The following is a 19,833-nucleotide window of genomic DNA, read 5'->3' as shown; positions in this document are numbered from 1 at the left end:
GGTTGAAATAAACTCACCTATGTCCTTCGCCGTAACTCAAACTATTAACATATCAAATTTCATCTAAATAAGCGGTTTAAGCAAAGAGGTAACAGACAGAGTTACTATCTCACTTATATTATTAGTAGGGATGTATTAGAATCAAAAAAAGGACAATGCTTAACATTGAAATAAAACTAGTTTTTAACGGATTTAATCGCGTATATTAATTATTTTATTTTAACATCCCGACGTTTCGAGCACTTTGCAGTGTTCGTGGTCACGGGTCTGCCCGTTAAAAACTAGTTTTATTTCAATGTGTAATAATCGCGAAAATCTAAGACAACATAATGCTTAACATATACATATAGTTAAATATAGTTCGACCTAAGATCTCCTATTTATATGTATCCTATTAAAAGTAATTTCATGATCTTAACTATTTTATAATATTTATAAATCTCTCATGTGTAAATAATTTATCGAGGTATTGTCGATATGTATCGGCAAGACTATGTTTCTTATCGTCATGGAGTTGACTCGTTGAAATCACATCGTAGATTAACAAGATATCTTTGTCATTTTTTCCTTTTTTTTTTATATTGAATTTTGGGGGTTTTTTCGAAAGATATAGTATAGATGACTTTTAGAATTCTAGGTCTTCTAAAGTTTTATATGGAACTAGTCGTCGTTCGCGGCTTTGCTCGCGTTTTAAGGATAAGTCTTTCTTTAGAGTTCAAGCTTGCCTCATACTAAATTTCGACAAATTCGGTCCATTGGTTTGGCTGTTAAAGAGCGACTTACTTTGGCATTTATAATATCAGTATATATTAGTATAGATAATTTAAATTTTTTATTACGTAGAAACATAATAAAATAAAACGGCAACAGACTTATTAAATTCGAAACAAATAATAAATAACTTTTTGATTTATTAATTATATCTTAAACGAAACTGTATACAACGATCTTGTGATAATACTGTGATTTATTTATACATACTATTTTGTATGTATAAATAAATATTTTAATATATTTTCTCTTCGTCTAAGTATATGTAATAATAATAGTGGAAATGAGGTATTATTTGGAAAATGTATCTTATGCTTATACATGTAGGTAAGCAATAATTTTCAATGTTCGAAACATAAAAACCAAAAAAAATATGTCATATGATTTTTTACAATCATTATTTTGAAGCAAGTGAAACCCGTATAAAACAACACTGTGACATCACGGGCGACAATCTATTCCCAGTGGCTAAGTTACTAATAGTCAGTATTTTAATAAATTAAGACAAACATTTTAAAACTATTAAGTAGGTACTTAATAATGTTAAAATCATATTTATTTAATCTTAGAAAATTACGGTTAATAAAACCCTGTTAAAACATATTCGAAGTGTCTTTTACGAAGACGTAAGTTAAGGGTCAGACTTGTTAAATGAGATGATTTATATATTTTTACTTTTAGACATTAAAAAAAGTTTGATTGATATTAATATGTACGAGAACTTAAATAATAAAACTCTGAACGGCCATTATGTAAATTATATATTTTATTATTATATATATAGTTATTATTTGTTATGAATCGTAAGAAAGTAAAGAAAACGTAATGCTTAAAGATCACTACACATGGACGTTACAATTAAAAGAGGTTTAACTTATACAGCTAAAACGCCGCTCACCGGTACTTAGGATATGTCCCTTGTATCTGTAATTACACTGGCTCACCCTTCAAACCGAAACACGACATTAAAGGCGGCAAAACGACTGTACATTTGATGGTATATCCTCCATGTACCTTCACGATTATGTGCGTAAATAAAAAAAAAACGTTTTGAGTTTTTTATTATTTAATCTGGCAACATTTACATAGACTTCTGAAGAAAAACCCTTTTCGTGCATTTGGTATTTAATTGACGATACAGAAATGACGCTATAATTTATAAATTAGTTTAAAAATGTGAATGAAAAACCGAATCAGCAGTTCTCATTGTCAATGTTTCTCACGATGCATTCACATACGAATTATTTTCTTTAAAAATGGCGGTTATAATTCATTGTACCGCTACATAGAATTGTTTACAAGACGAGAATTTTTACTTAATGGCAACACTTAAGTTTTTACTTAAGTGAATTGAGATTTAAGTTATATAAAGTTGTAAATATAAATTATTTATAACTTTACATATGAATTAATTTGTAAGTTTATCAATTAATAAGTTTAATTAATTATATCGTGCAATGTTTGGGAATAATTTATCTAACGATGTTAAATTCTCTGATTTTGCACAGGTTTGTTATCACTAATATAATTCTCAGAATATTATTATTAATGTAGATTTTGGATACATTCGTCATTGATTGAATTGAAAATAGTTTAAATATAAAGGCAATCCCAGACATGAGTTAAGTTTTTAACGAACTTTTAACTTTTTACTCATCAATGCGATGATGTGAACGCTTACGCCAACACTACTGAACAAATTCAAATTAAATTTTGTACATTGAGAGAATATAGGTAGATGTTTCTGGACTTAGGACGCCATTATATTTATGTAATTTTATAAAAAAAAAAAACAATAAAAGAATTTGTATTTAATATTTAAAAAATGTTTCAATTCAAATATTAAAATTATTTAACATGTAAATAAAATGCAAGTAATAAATACAGTTATATCTTGACTCATCGAAATGAGCCTTACATGCTAATATTTATTGTGTAAAAATTTTGATCACGCAAACTTTTTTTCGCACAAAAATCATTTAAATATGCGCGTTACTTACATAGAAATCATATTTTTTTTATGAAATTTAAATACGTTAAAGTAACGTATTTTTTGTATTAATTTAATAATTACAATAATATGGCTATTAATATAAAAATTGTTATTCATAGTCAATGAGGTTTTTCTGTGCGTTTTATTTTTCAGCCTTTATTTATTGCATGGTCTGTTTCAATACTTGTTATTTTATTAACTCAATTAAGACCACAATGTTTTCTATAATTCCTAAATGAAACTGCTTTAAATGTATATCAAATATATATTAATTAATAATAATATAGTTTTCAGTATCATATTCAATACTTACTCATTGTTCAATATTTTATTAATTTATTAATAAAATAGTCATAAAATATTTGAATTATTTAATATAAAATATTTTCGGTTAAATTAAAATCGTTCGTCTTAAATACAAACAGCGGTAATTAAATCAATTATTTTTAATGCTTTCGGAATTTTTTAATCGACCTAATGGGTTCTTGTAATGCATTTAACCCATTATCGGGCAAGCGGTTAAGTCTCATCGCAACAATTGGGTACTGCAACAAAGGGCATTCATGATAAAATATAACCGTTCTCCACTAATTAATAAGACCGTTGCATCCGTATCAACGTTTCTAATCATTGTCTGCCCATAATTGCAGTATATTGTAAACCCTTTAGCTTACAATAGCAATTATGTACCTTGTCTAAACCAAGCTTTAGAGCGACCATCCGTCTTGACCCCCGGGACACCATACGAACCGTCTAAACGTACGGCTCTCTCCTCACCCCGGGGACTAGGAAGGGTCTTAGTTGGCTGGCGGTACGGCTAACCATAGTTTCAATTTACGAAACAATGCCTTATCCATTTGCTACGATTCCACGTCAAAGTAGAAAACTAGTATTTTGATTAATACGCGAGAAAGAGATGGGGTGCGTGCGTTTTTATGTAACGTTCGAATATCGACTTTGTTGTTCTCGTTTTAGAGTTCATTTTCGCTCGTCGAAAGGTTTTGTTACTGAAATAGTGAGCGTGTAGGCGTAGAGCATGAAAAGTAGGCAGTGTTTGAACAGAGAGTGGCGCGGAGTGGCGATTGTATAATTGTGCTTTTTAAAGTCAAGTGTTGTTTTGTATAATAGTTAATTTGAGAGAATGAGTTACAAGAAGCACTAGAGGGAAATGAGTTATGATGCTATTTAGTAATTATAAACAATAAAATTGTGTGAATAATTTTTACTAACGGTCTAAGCTAATTCCACTGTGACACACGAGATATCTTTTGTAACAGAAGGTCCAAAGTAAAAGCTTACTGATTTAACCTGCTTACCAAGTACTACTCCCCGTTACACATTATAAAATAACTTAATATGAATCAGAACTAAGCAGCGTTCGATTTAAACTTACAGTACGCTAAGGTAGGGGTATAATTACGAGTTGAAACTTCTCCAAGCGTAAAATGAATTCATGCTATTTGTACGTTGTAGTGTTTTAAATTTTTCATATTATTACACAAAATGCAATGTTACCTTAATGATTGACTGCGCCCAACTGTAATTATATGTTATTTCTTTCAACTAAAAATTGATATACATTGCCATCTATGGAATTTAAAAGTGTCTAAAAAACTCTTGAAAATTCCGTATAGTGCATAAAGCTAATTGGCCCCAGAATTTATTGCCATGGATACTGCGAAATTGTTGCAATTAAGTGTAGTTATTGTTTGAATATTTCACTTTTTCTAGCGAAATAAACCATCGTAGAATTAATTTTTAAGTCGTTATTAAATACTTCGCATTAATGCGTCTTATGGAACAGCATAACTTATTTTAAAACGCATTATTTATCCACTTAACTATTACATTTAGTTTTGTTATCTGAAAAAAAAGAAGGAAAAAATTTTAAGCGACTCCATTCCCCGCCGAAGCCGATCGGTTAAACAGCATAGGCCGGACAGAAAAGCCTATAGGGGCGGTCCGCAGAGGGTGGAAACCTCGGAAAATTCACGTGCTAGACCCACCCCTTAGCGAAACACGTGCGGCCAAATAGCCTCAGTGTACGAACGCCTTTACTAATCATTGCCGCTCGTAAAAAAAAAAAGAAAAATGAGCGAGCGCTTTTGACATTTCGATTCCATTTTCGAAAATAGCGCGCATTGGTTTCGGTTGGCGGGAATTTTTTATTTTTTAATCGCGTTTAAAAAGTGGCGGAAATGTTGTAAATGAGAACCGGCTTTTACGGTTTGAGTGTTCTTTGTTTTTTTTTTTAAAGTGTGAAATGGAAGGGAACAGAACATGAGGCGATTTCATGGTTAGTTGAATTTATTGTGCTCGGAATTCGATCATTGGATTTACTTGTTTTTTAAATTTATGACATGACTTATATTCACATTTATCTGCCACAGATAACACAACATTTTTTTTAATAAACTATTAATACACTTTGATAAATAGTGAGTCAGATGAATTAAAAAGGAAGTTCAACTCAAAGGCCTCTTATTTCGAGTGTCCTTTGCTGCTTAATGGACTAGAAATGTGTGTTTCACGTCTTATTTCATTACAAGTACGAATTCATTTAATTTTACATACGATCATTTTTTAATTTATATTTTACATGACTTGTTTATTTACTTTTAATATTTATTGATTATTTATTTATATAAATACATCACCATGACTCCAATTAACAAATATAAAAATATTTATACCTATAAATATAAAATAAATAATAAATATTTTATTCCGTTTATTTATGTAATATATGTTTAATTTTGATATTTAGGTAGACTTAAAGACCACAGATAATAAAAATAACAAAGTTACAAAAAGTTTTTAATGTCTATTGAAAGCTGTCAAAATATTATTTCTGACTATATAAACACAAATAAATAAATGAATTAATGTTAGAAATATAACAAAATAATTTAAAGCAATAACTCAATAAACAATTTGGAAAAAATATTTATTCATATTTATTATCATTTGAAATTATAGCTTATTTACAAAAAAATATGAGATTTATTAAAAAAGTACTTCAATGATAATATCATAAACAAATGATGATAACATACCTACTTCATAAACACTAAATAAAAATATTATAAACAAAAAAGAAACAATAGGTAAAAATAGTATAAAAGTTATATAAATTTACAGATTAAAAAAAAAACAAAATATTATTAAAACTAAACAAACACAACTTGCTTTAGCAAACTTATGTCTAAATGCTTTATTGTACAATACAAAAAAAATGAACAAAAGACTTAACGTTACAGCCTCTACATTCCACGAGGACATTTTTACTGTAATTATTTGGTACTTGTATAATTTCAACCGATGTAAAGTTATTTACAAAAATCTATTTAGGATGAAATAAATTACACCTTGTGCTATAATTTCGTTTTTTAGTTTTTTTTTTCTATCATATAATATTTTTAATGATGAATGATTTGACAAAGAATTTTTCAGTGATATGAAAATAATTAAAATCAAGACTTATATGAATATCTTAATCGAATTAGTATTTATTTTTCAAAATTGAATTGCTACCATTAAACCGTCATCTACTCATTTGTTTTTTTAAAATATATGTCATTGGCAGTTTCCCAATCGAGCTTCATATCTGAGATAACCTTCTTATTTTAAAATAAAAAGGATCCAATAAATATTATGAAGTAACCAAATACAATATGTTATAAAAAACAATAATTTTGATGACTCTTGCCTTCCAAAAATAAAGAAAAATAACGCTTAAAAATATAACAATTTTACTGGTCCTTTTTTTAAAAATAAAACGAATACTTTTTACAATACTATGTATCAAAATGAATCAATATCTTGACGTCATCAATGCGAATGTTTATTTGTCTTGGATTCGCTTTAATTGTTTGGAATAGAGAAATTTTACTTGAACGCTTGAAATACGGATTTTAAATTTTGAGATATAAAATACCTACCGTTTTATGTTAGCCGAAAGCAACAACAAAAAAAAACATTACTGAGATAAAAAATATTCTATGATATCGGTCTATATCTAATCTATGTTGAAACTCGAAAAAAAAAACAAATCCAAACACAATATCGAAATAATTTAATTAAATATAATTTCTCAAACATAATAAAGATACTAAAATATATTCAATGTACAGTATGTTTATATATGATATATGATAAACATCACATAACAAATATGGCGTCCAAACGGACCAGTTCGGTTCACCTTGACTATTCGCTAATCACGTCCACCTTGAATGTTAACTAGATTGTTTAGCCACGTGAGACCTAGGTATTAGGTATTAGGCTAGCCTAGCCACCGAACTTGAATACTTCCTTGAGGAAAATTGTCGATGTGTGTTCACTATGAATTCATTTTCGTTAGATGAATCTAGTTGGGAAAGATATTAACAAAACGGATTCAAATCCGGATTAGTTCATGTAAAATATATTAAAATAACAAAGTAGAGGGATATACATTTTGGACAGATTTAAAAGTCATTTTGTAATATTTAAGGAGCTGCACATTTTCACCTAGAAGTAAGCCTTACTAGTTATAGATACTAATATCTTATTTACATATTTTTTAAAGTTATATATGTATGTTGAAGGTCTCTTTACTAATATTATAAATGTGACAGTAACTCTACCTGTCTGTCTGTTGCTCTTTCATGGCCAAACCACTGCGCCGAATTTGATGAAACATCGTATGCGGCAAGCTTGAACTCCAAGAAAAGACATAGGTTACATTTTTAATGCCTAACATCGACCAATCCCTATACAAGCAAAGCTGCAGACGACGTCAAGTACAATTTAAATCGATTATTTAATTAGAATAGTACTACACTATAATATAAATTTATAAACAGTATATCAATATATAATCTAAAAAAAGATCACATGTACCTCTTATATACACATAGTAATATATATTTATTTGTATATAACGAAACAACAATATAAGAAAACATTACATGCCCAAGGGACGTAACGTAGTTCCTGTAGCTGACATTGACGTTGCAAGGAATAGGTAATTAATTGATAATTCTTATAGTTTCCATGTTTATATCGAATTAGACTGATTCCTGAAAAACCATTGAGGTATAACAGTGGAATAAATGATCGGGGTATCATAAGAGATGATGGATCTTTAGCTAGCAGCAAACAGCAGACACATTGACGCCTTGATAACAATGATATCGATAATATTTACGTTATTTATAATGCTACACTATATAAATTATTTTATTATATAAATACTTATATATTTAAAATCAAAATATATTTCTAATGAGTCTTTCAAAGTACGAAACTAAGTATAATTGTTTCAAAAGATTTTATACTTTTTAAATGATCAACGTATACACACATATATATATACAATACAATTAATAACATATCATCATCATATCATGTTATTTAAATCTAATTAATGAGTTTCTTGGCTGAGTTTTCTTTAAAATCTACATTCCAAACAAATGCCATTTAATATACTCTAAAATTAATAAAAACTACTTGAATAAGTATGTTTATATTACAATGTATATAAAACTATGTACCTTTTTGTACATGGTCAATATTTCTAAATATTTATATAATATCCTGAAGTGATGTCAAAATGTAAATGACTATTTTTATTAGTACATAAAAACGTCAATATAAATATATATTATCGCTGTTTATCGTTATATACGTATGCTATATTTAAAGTCAACAGCAATCTATATTCATGAAACATTTAATTTTGACATTTTTCTTGACATTAAGTCAATTTAATAATCGCATCGATAAACAGTTCACTGGCTGGTTAATGCACGCCAAACGACCGACTACAACGCACAGACCGCTTCAACGACCTGCACTTTGATAAATAAATAATAACTAACGGCCATCTAATTGGACGTTGTATGTAACAATCAATGCTTCCATATATTTTTTTTTTCTAACTCCATTGTTGCCGATGACAGACGTGAGCCAGGCCGGCAGAACACAGCTGCTCCCTTGCTCCCATTATTTGAACTTGAAAAAAAAACTACACATAATTTACCGCTCGCCAAATGGTGGGGTCTACACATTCTAATTCTAAACTTGCGGCCTCGACCAATGGCGGCCGAGGACGAGCAAACATGGCGGTCGTGGGAACCGGTTAATGGGCCGTTTGAATTTAGAATAGCATTTTTTATTAACGAGTTCGTTACGTTACGAGAACAATGGTTTTTTTACCTAATTTATTACATGAAGAATTAGATGGGTTATTGCATGTGCCATATAATATATATTATTACTACTTCATGTTCCTGAATAACAAAGACCTCTTTTGTACAGTCCTTTTTTTAATTTGTCTGAACTCTACATAAGAATAAAAGCAAAGCTCATAGGTATTCTACTTAGTTAAATTTATTCCCTGTATTTCCTATTACAATGGTAAATAATATTAAACTATATAGATAAAACATGTAAATCAATATTAGAAAATGATTGTTTTTTTTTTATGTACCTACCTATTATGATAATATTGGAATTGTTTGGTTAGTATAAGATATAGAATTGATTTCGTGGTACTTAATTTTCTGAGATAAACAACAACCATAATTCAATTTAAAGTCAACAAAATTCAAATTTCGAATTTAGAACTTCAGAACGTTTTTAAAATATATTTTTTTCTTAAATTTAGACTGTGCACTTAAACGTAAAGGACTCAAAATAAAACTCTTAAATATTGTATTTACATATAAAAATAAACGCGACTATGATTTTAAATTAAGAACGTCATGATAAAGTTCTATAACTCTATAGACCAAGTGAGTTTTTATTTATACTTATTTGCAAAGTTTAAGTAACCCGGTAATATCTTCTATGCTACAAGGAAATCATAACTAAAATGTTATATATTAAAGTAAATTATGTGCAAAAAAACAAGGTTACACGTTAAATGTACATTTATCCTTATTTATTAAACGATTAAGGCTAAAATAGCGGAAAGTTGACGCCTTAATTGCTCACAGGAAAATCGGATTGGATCAAAGTCGTTCTTTTGACAGCCATTAATATAATATATTTACCTACTGAGCTATGTATTACCTATTCACTTGATATATAATACCGTGTTATATCTGACATAAGTTGCAATGTTTTTTTTTTTATTAATCGGCAAAAATCTCCCAAATACAGCCAGCAACATTTGAACAAGGATTTAACATAATGTTAAAAGCAAAGAACGTACTTAAATAATACCTAAACGTACTTGAAAATAAGCATGATTGTAATAAATATATAAAATATAGTCATAATTAACAAAATATTTGCAGAACAGATTATTTGTATCAATGTCTGTTAACCTTATACATACATATACATGTATTTCTTCAAAGTATTTATTTAAAATAAACTTAATTAAACCAGTAGCAATGTTAATATATATCGTAATAAAATCTATTTTCCCATTCGATTGACTATATATTTCCTAAGTTATAAAATATATTCGATTTTAAGAATAACAAAATTAAAACACGAAACAAAAAATGTTGGTAACATCATTTTGTAAATATATCTAATTAGAATTACCAATTTTCTTAAATCATTTTCTTATTGTTCCAGAGTCCCGCGTCAGAATCAGACAGCAGTTCTGTGTCGGGGGCGAAGAGTCCAGCTGGACCACCGCTGCTCCATCACCTTCTGCAACTACAGAACCAGAATCCCCAAGCGATCGCACAGGTTTGCAGATTACTTATGTACAATATGAATTGCTTACACGGAGTTATTTATTAATATTTATTTCTTTCAAAATATAAAACTGGGAATCAAAATAATGGATCGTCGTCATTTCAATTTTAAAATAAAAGCTAATATAAATGATCCAACAATATGACAATGTTATGGAAAAACTGGTTCTAAATTAAATAATTTTCTTGCAAATAATAAGGAAATGATCATAAACGTTAAATAAACGAATTAAACTTCATCAAAATCGATGTATCTTTCCCATGGTTGATCATCAACGTCTACATAGTTACCATTATCCTTTATCTCTTTCTATCCTAAGCTATTCCCTTCTCCCTATCCCTTACAGTCCAACCATTTTCCGTTATCCCCAATTGTGCCTACCATTCTAAATCTTAAACATAAAAATATCGGTCGAGTACAATTGCTAATCAACTAGCTATATAAGTTGGTTGGTAAAACAGCAGGCGTACACGGAGATGTGTGTGCAGTTCCAGCAGATGATAGCGGCTCTGACGGCGCTGGGGACGGGGCTGATACCGCCGGCGCTGTCGCAGGCCTGGATGATGCAGCGGTTGGCGACGGCGAGACCGCAGACTGAGAGGTGAGTCAGACCACAGCAAAACGAATACCTATTCCAAATTTAAACATTTCAGAGAAATAGTAAATAACGTATGCTTAAACGGATTAACTGATATACTTAATTCAAATCTAGAAATAAAAGTGATTATTGGAAATATATTAGAAATTTAGAGGCCTTTTGTAAATACTCTGATAATCATTATACATATTGTAATATAACTCACAGATAATCTCATGTTAGTTTAGTAAACGATCTAGTAAACTACGGCGAACAGGTAAATACCAAAAGTGTGACGGTACAAACTTATAAGGCAGGCGGATATAAAAATTTATCGCTCGTGTGAAAAAAAAAGTACAATAATTCGAAATAAATGCATTTAAATTTGCCACAGAATAACAATTATAAATATCTATATTGAGACTCATTTTAAAGTTTTTGCGTTTCCAAACGTAAAATTCACAATAGTCATTATTTCAGAGAATATTCGAATGTTCTAAATGAAGCAACGGCATCTGAACACAGAACGAAAGGTGCGGAGGTACAGTTGCCCTGTAATAAACAAGTCGAAATTGTAAAATCAATTCAAATAAATTAAACGATAGCTCAGTTAATTTGCAATGCAACAAAATTCACAAGGTTCAGATGTAATTTATTGATGAATGAAACGAATTAGATCGAAAACAACTATTCAAAAGACCATTCTAATGGCATTGAATGCTCAAATATCATACGACGAGTACGATCAAAGTCTACATCGATCTACAGCCGATGACTTATATAAGAGACATTTTAAACTGATATTGTTTACGTCTCTGATAAGGTTAAGGTTTTATTCGAAGAACATTATTTCAGTAATAAATAAAAATGTCTGTGAAACATTTATATATCTAAAGTGTAATGGATTCTTAGATTCATTAATGAGATTAAATAAGTCTTTGAGTGTTTAATTTGCATCGTCAATCGTTTTCAATAAAAAAACAAATTCTCCATCGACAAACGACACTAAACTCTTTGCGAATAAATATTAGTTTTCTGTCTATATATTTTATTACAAGAAGACATGTTCAATAACCATTTCAACTATACCTTGTAATTTCTTTTTTTTGTTCTTCACAAAAACAAATTTAAAGTTGGGTCTCTAGTAAGCATAATACGTCTTTGTGTCTAATAACACACTATGTGTTATATAAAATCAATAAAAGAGTAAAGAAATTTTGATTAATATAAATAAAGATAGATATATTATAAAGTGTTATGTAAGGAAATAAATGAGAACATCTAACTGGATCATGACTTAAAACGACTGCCATAAGTCGACCTGTTGCTGCGAAGGAATTAGTAAATCATATGAAAATCGTCACAGTAAATTTAATGCCTTTGATATCAGTGTCATTACGATTAATGTTACTGCATTTTTAAACGATAAAAAACTCTATCGTCAAGCCACGAAGGTTTATTATCGACCTCACCGGCATGTAGGTAAGCGTGTGTCCCTATAAATAAAGATGAATCCTTGAGACGTGCAATGAATCGTTACTCAATACGGAACTAGCTCAGATACGCGGTTTTACTCGGTAAACCGGTTTCAACTGGTTCCAGATCAAATCACTGTCTCATTTTAAATGAGTAATTATTATTGTTCATTGAATCGTATTCTTATATTGATCAAGTGATGAGATTTCAAATTGTAAATAAAAAACTCTTAGAATCGATCAAATTGAAACAAATATCTTTATTCGATATAAAAGCATTACACTTACTTATTCAATGTCAAATTAAAAACGACCACCGGTTCCGAAAAGAAATTACCCTGACTTGAGAAAAACCGGTGAAAGAAACTCAACGGTTTTTTGTCAGTTTGTGGTTATTTAAAAAGATTCAATATCAAAAAAGAAACAACCAGGAGGCGATCGTTTCATCCCCAAGGCGTATCAACCGTGAACCCTAATATATATTATTTGAGTTATTATATATGACAGGAGTGAGATAAACTGAATACGTTAGTAAATATAAGGATGTAAAATTTAAAATCGGTCGTATTATAAGTTACACAAATAGACAAACGTAGATTTTCACGAGCACTCATAACCTTCGCTCAGTGCGAGTATCGGAGATGCTTGTTAGTAATACTCGTAACGTATCGAACTGTATAACTCACACAAACATAACTATGAGTTGCATTTTTGGATCGAATAAAATGTGTGAGAAGGGGTTATAGAATAGCGGTTTGGTATTATATTGTGACGGGTATTTTTGAGGCTTGATACTATATGATGCTATAAAGATATATAAGTAATATAGTATGTAACTCAATGACAGGACATAAACAATTTCAAGTGTCTATTATTGAATTATTAGAGTTTAGTTGTTTTCACACCGAAATTATTACCTAACGTAAACGGAAAAATTGTAACGAATTATTTTCGTGAGGAAATTTGCGTTACAATTTTTTTTTAAATGCTTTTTTATTAATAAATAATATTTAATGCGTCTTATATATATTTATTATTTACTATTTATATAACGAAGTCTTAAAATTTACTTTTAAAGTTGAATATAGACTTGAAAACGAAAACAGAAAAAAATTACGATAACATTGTTGTCGATATACTTACCTACATAATTGATTATGTCTTATTAATATACAATGTAATTTTATCAGTTAATATTATTTATATTTCTGTTAAACATAAATTAAAGTTTTATATAATGTGTCAAAAACGCTGTCACGTAACACGTAACACGTTCACGCACGCACACAATACAAATATATTAATATTTTTAAAGTATAGGTACTTATTTATTTAAATTTCGAACGAAAAAACATGGCGGCGTAGTGTGAACAATTTACTACATTGCAAATTGTGGAATTCGATATATCTTTAATGAATTCTAATTAATTTTGAAATGAGAACACTAAAAAACAAGCCACCAGTAAGTAACAAAACACTATCAAAAGATTTTAATAAAGCATTCGATACAAAAGAACACCATGTTGATTTTTATATTCGCGTCGTATTGACGTGATTTAATTTAGTATTTATTAAAGGATAATAAGAGATTTAACGACCACAGATCCATAGCGCATCGAAAAATTTAAAGCGGGGTGCTACAAGGTTGAATATTTAGTTCAATTTGAATTTTAAATGCGTTCAGTTTAGTATCGGCTATTGTTTGGATTGCAACTAGGCCAGTAATTAGAATGACAGTGAATTTACCTCAGGTCCAAGTTTTTAGGTCATGTTATTATACTTTTGGTATCTATTATCGTTTAAGTGCTGATTTATAATGTTATGTAGGAATAAATTCGAATTTAGAATATATTACGCTTAATTCTTTTAAATTTAATCTCGACAAAGGCAGTAAGCGTTCGGCTTCGTTTTTTTTAAATATTGTAATAAATGGACATTAATAATGAACTTGAAAATATTCAAATCAAAATAATAGCGGTTTTAGTAATAGTTTTAAGTCTATATTTTAAACGATAAATCTAATGTACTTGACTCAGTAACAACCAGTTCGATTGGAATAATTATTTTTCTGTTAGATAGTCCGTTCATTGAGAAAGGTTATATACCATTTAACTTTAAATTAGCTACATTTCAGCAGCAGAACGTAAGCATAAATGTCAACCATATGGCTAACCGTACGACACAAGCATTAAAATCTCAATTCAGAGATTGTAACAAAATCGATATATCGTATCAGGTCGCGTGTAAATAATTCGTAGATACTATATTTAGAATCTGAGGAAATATTATATGAAGTTAATATTTAAATGTATATTTAAAATGTATTTATATTTATCGCTACGTAACTTTAGAATGACTGTATATGATAAATATTACGTATCCATTTTCAGAAATTCAAACAATGAACAAAGGTCGTAAGTAAATATAGCAGTATAAAAAAAATCTTAAAACTATAATCGTTAAGCATATTTTCCTATGATACGAATTCGAAAATATTACGAAAATCTTTATAAAAAAAACTTGAAAATGAACATTTATACTCAAAGGCGAGACGAAATACCGAAACGTTCGACAGATTGTTAAACTTCAGCATCGAAACCCGTATACATGTGCATCCAATCGTCTTTATCTCAACGGATGCTGCGCCGACAATCTTTCGTTCCTTTCACGCGGAGATGACTTTGGAGTTTAACGGATTTTAATCACGATTCTTCCAGAACTTTCCTGAGTATTTTGTTTTATTTAAAGAAATAAAATAATCATATATAACTAGATTATAGATGATATATACATATTATTATAAATATATATAGATATATATGTTTGCTATATATATTTTTCTACAGATAAAAAAGTAATTTTGAAACTGACAGCACACAACCTAAGTTTGTCTGACCAACTTAAGGATGATATTTTAGAAAGGATTTCCTTATATAACGTAGTCGAGCACTATTTTTATTTAATTATCACGTGAGGTTATACAGGGGAAACGCTAGTAGGTACATTATAACTGAGCACGTCAATCACTCGGTACATTTCCTAACATGAAAATGTAGAACGTTCGAATGAACACAATACCTGAAGTTGTATCAAATAATTTCAATACTCAAGACGACAATACCGTCAGAGGCCTTTTGTGGTACCACGTCAGAGCCTCCGCGGAACCGCTTGTGGCACATCCGTTCAGGGACGATACTGAAACTGTATTCTGGTTAAACGGCTTTCAATATATTTGCAAGATTTTGAAATCTTTCATATTATATATACTTACTTATATATACACGGATTGAAGAGAATGTCACATTGTTTTTTTTTTATTGAAAGCATTAGCATTAGCAGCCTGTTAATTTTCCCACTGCTGGGCTAAAGGCCTCCTCTCCCTTTGAGGACAAGGTTTGGAGCATATTCCACAACGCTGCTCCAATGCGGTTGGCGGAATACACATGTGGCAGAATTTCGTTGAAATTAGACACATGCAGGTTTCCTCACGATGTTTTCCTTCACCGCCGAGCACGAGATGAATTATAAACACAAATTAAGCACATGAAAATTCAGTGGTGCCTGCCTGGGTTTGAACCCGAAATCATCGGTTAAGATGTACGCGTTCTAACCACTGAGCCATTTCGACTTTTTATTGAAATAAGTTGATGCATTTTATTTACGATTGTATGCGGGCGCGTAATAGCTGATAATACAAACACTTATATTTCGTTCGTTCGGTGTTTTGAATTTGGAATTATAGTTTTTTTTTATAATATCTAGTTCGGTCTTCGTGCTTACGTCTAATGGAAGATCATATTAACTTTCAGTAATTCAACATCCCTATGTAACTATTATTCTCTGGCGTATACGCCCCTGCATAACTTAACGTTTATTTTTTGCGAGTGGCAACTATCAACCAATAATAGTACTATGGAATAATTATGAAATGTCAAAAACGTCAATTAAAAGGTTTTCAGCAATAAATTTATATATTTACCAACATTACAACACCTCTATTTTAAGTTCAATGGTTTAATATGACGATAAAAAACTTTTTGAGAGTAGTTCAATTATGATTTTAAGTGATCGGAAACATTATTTAATTTAGTGACTCTAATGACAGTTTATTTTCTGAATATTCTCAGTGTTTCAATAAATACTTTAATGTGCTGGTTAGTTTAAGTCGTAATTTTAAGTAATTACTAAGATTATTATATATATACGCAAGATGAAATAACCTTGTCCGTTGAATTTCAAACTCAATTTCCTGATCTATAACGGCTTCGTGTTACGAATCCGATTTCCTTATTGATAGAACAATGAATCTTCCTTTTTTACGTTACAGTGAATCGAATCAAAAAAACTGTTATTATATTTAAATTGTCCACATTGTTGTAACATTCAATTATGCATTTTTTTACCTTTGAAACGTATAAATGAATATATATACTAATTATTATTCCACGTGATATGTTTGTAGGATTAAATGGCTAAGTGGATTAACGGATTAAAAGTGTGTGCTCAAGTTTAGGATTGAATCGAAGGTAATTTTTGATTACTTTTTCAGTTCTTTATGTTTGAGATATATTATTTAACGCTTGTTTAGTGAATAATTAAGAACTATTATATACAAATAATTTAGTTTCGTTTAAAATTATTAGGATCTTGTTAAGGAAAATTGTATCGTATGTCGTAGATATATAGAGAGTAGAAGTATCATAGTAGAGACTTCGGTTTCGTGATATATAAAATATTATACTTGTTCACGCAATATTTTTTTTTATATATATGATTTATTTAACGACTTGTTTATGAAACATCAACACTTATTTAATACTAGCTGAACCTGCGGCTGTACACGCGCGAAATATATAAAACACAAACTCTCAATCGGTTTACCCCTTAGGGGTGGAGTTTCGTAAATTCGTAGTGGATGTCTATAAGGAGCCTGCCAAATTTCAAGTTTGTAAGTGTTATAGTTTCTGAGATTTCGTGATTAAGCAGTGAGTGGTATTTTGCTTTTATATATTATATAGATTATTATATAATAAACGAATGTGACGTATATGAAAGCTTCCAATTTATTCTGGAAAGAAACAATCATGGTGAAATTAAGTATGTTGTCCAAACGAAATAATCTTTAAAATATTTAAAAAAAAAGAGCAAAGCTTTGGCTTCAAGTTGGACGTCTCCATAATATGAGGTTCTTATTTTTATCAACTGTTTTAAATACTATTTAAAAGGTTTATGCGTATGCCTTCGGGCTTAGGGCCAGCCCTAAATTTTGATCAGTCACATACATTTTACATAAGTATATATATATAGCTTTGACGCGCTTTTCTATCTTATTAATAATAAATAATAATCATATTTTATAATATAATCTATATATATATATATATATAATCTATGTTAATTTAAATGAAAATAATTGTCGTATCCTTGATTCGTGTTTTTTTTTAAATGCACTAATTGTTTGACCGATTTTTAATTTAATATGATAATACTTTGAAAACTTCGAAATATTTACATAAATTGAAATTATTATTTATATTCAATATAACACAAAAGCAATAGCGATTCTTGCTTGGAATCCATAATGACGCGCTATATAAATTCATAAACACCAATTAAAATAATTAGAAGTTTGCTAGAAATCGTTACAAATAAATTAAGCTACATTCGTTTAAAGTTCTATATAAATAATTTAAAGAATATATTTCATAACATTACATGTTATATTTTTTGCGTTACATCATTTGAGAATAACATAAAATATACAGCCCTCAATTCTTCAACTGCAAGGCTATAGTCTCCTGGCTTTCTCTACCACGTTGATGCGCGCACTACACATAAGATTACTTCAAGAATTTTTCGTTCAATCATCGTTCAGTCATGAAAAGCTAGTCTCTATTTATGTTAGTAAAAAAAAAAACTATATTTATGGTAGATCAATGAGATTTGATGTCAGTTAATATAAGTCTACAGTCCGCCGTTAGTTGACGTTTATAGTTATTGCAACGCTCCTAAGGGTCGTAACGTGAAGTTACGTCTACCTACCTACCTACCTACCTAACTAGAACCAACAGGCCATCAAAAGTTGTTACATCGCAGTTGCGTGATTTGAAATCTGTTATCTAAATAATTATTATAAACTTATTTATTTAACTTTTATTCAGTAGTGGAGCTTAATGTGCAAGCATGGGTAGGTAATTCATGTTCTACCTTTAAACTGCAACAATTGACATTGTGGTTGGTTATCTTAAGAGCTGAGAGAGCCAGTGTAACTAAAGGTACAAGGGAAATAAAGCCTTCGTTCCTACGTTGCTACATGAAGGATTAATATTTCTAACAGTTTTAATGTCTATACGCGGCGGTGACCACTTACCATCAGGTGGCCCATTTGCAAGTCAGCCTAAACAATTTAAATAAAAAATACATGTTTACCTACATTTATTTACTAGCCGATCCGCGTGTTAAACGTTACCGCCCCGCCCCCGATATTTATAGCGTAATGTCATATAGCTTATAAATTTAGTCAATAAATGGGCTATATAAAACATTTTTCTAAACTTTAAAGCGGAATATTGCTGTCATTATCGCTTTCAAACTAACTTATAGTATTAGTATAAAGGATAAAATAGTGTTGACTTTAAAAAATACTTGATAGGTGAGATCGTTCATAAACTATGAGGCTATAAAAAAAAATAACGATTAATTTGAAGTCTCGAACCATTGGAAAACCCATTAGCAATGGTTTATAGACAAAACAATCCCAAAAATGGTCTTGCCGTCGGTTGCATCACGTCGTTACTCATGTTCGCGGCTTCTTGTAATTGTTGTTTTTTTCCATTTATAATTTAACTTGTTATTTTTTTATTTCCTTATAAATATTTCAATAACGAACGAACAAGTCGTATCGTGATATATTTCAATTGTGACTATTTGAGAACGCTGTAAATCTATCAAACAAATTATCTTGGGATATTTATTGTATTATAAATAGTACAATTACTGATGTTATTGTGATAAAACTTTCGCATTTCATAGTTTATTTACAAGATCAGCGTTGTAGCGTTTGTATGTCTTGGATGCCGTTTTTTTCTCGCTTGATAATACGCGTTACGCGTTTCCCCCACTTGTATTGGGGGTTATATGGGTCTCGTCGGAGCACGGGATGAGGGTGCCCTAGAACACCCACTAAAAGCAGTAGGGGTACCTACTGTTCCGTCTTTTTGGCAGGCGTCAAGGGATCGCCTTCACATGCTATCGTGACGAAGTGTCTTGTGCCTACATCAATATCATCACAAACTTTAGGGCTGGCAGAAATATCC

General features: G+C 29.9%; 1 protein-coding gene across 4 annotated transcripts in view; it reads left to right on the top strand.

Annotated features, from left to right (window-relative positions):
• LOC125073240 (mushroom body large-type Kenyon cell-specific protein 1) overlaps nucleotides 1-19,833 on the top strand; it is a 195,330-nt gene that overhangs the window by 161,621 nt on the left and 13,876 nt on the right. For 3 of the 4 annotated variants that reach the window (XM_047683998.1, XM_047683999.1, XM_047684001.1), the window contains 2 exons: nucleotides 10,340-10,456; nucleotides 10,927-11,066. In XM_047683998.1, the coding sequence (XP_047539954.1) occupies nucleotides 10,340-10,456; nucleotides 10,927-11,066 (257 nt within the window). The remainder of the gene's footprint in view (nucleotides 1-10,339; nucleotides 10,457-10,926; nucleotides 11,067-19,833) is intronic. The other variant, XM_047684000.1, reaches the window with a different exon arrangement.

Source organism: Vanessa atalanta, chromosome 23 (genome assembly GCF_905147765.1).
Source record: "Vanessa atalanta chromosome 23, ilVanAtal1.2, whole genome shotgun sequence".
In the NCBI taxonomy this organism is placed as follows: Eukaryota; Metazoa; Arthropoda; class Insecta; order Lepidoptera; family Nymphalidae; genus Vanessa; species Vanessa atalanta.
The sequence above is the reverse complement of the archived record's forward strand: the minus strand, read 5'-3'. Positions and strand labels throughout refer to the sequence as shown.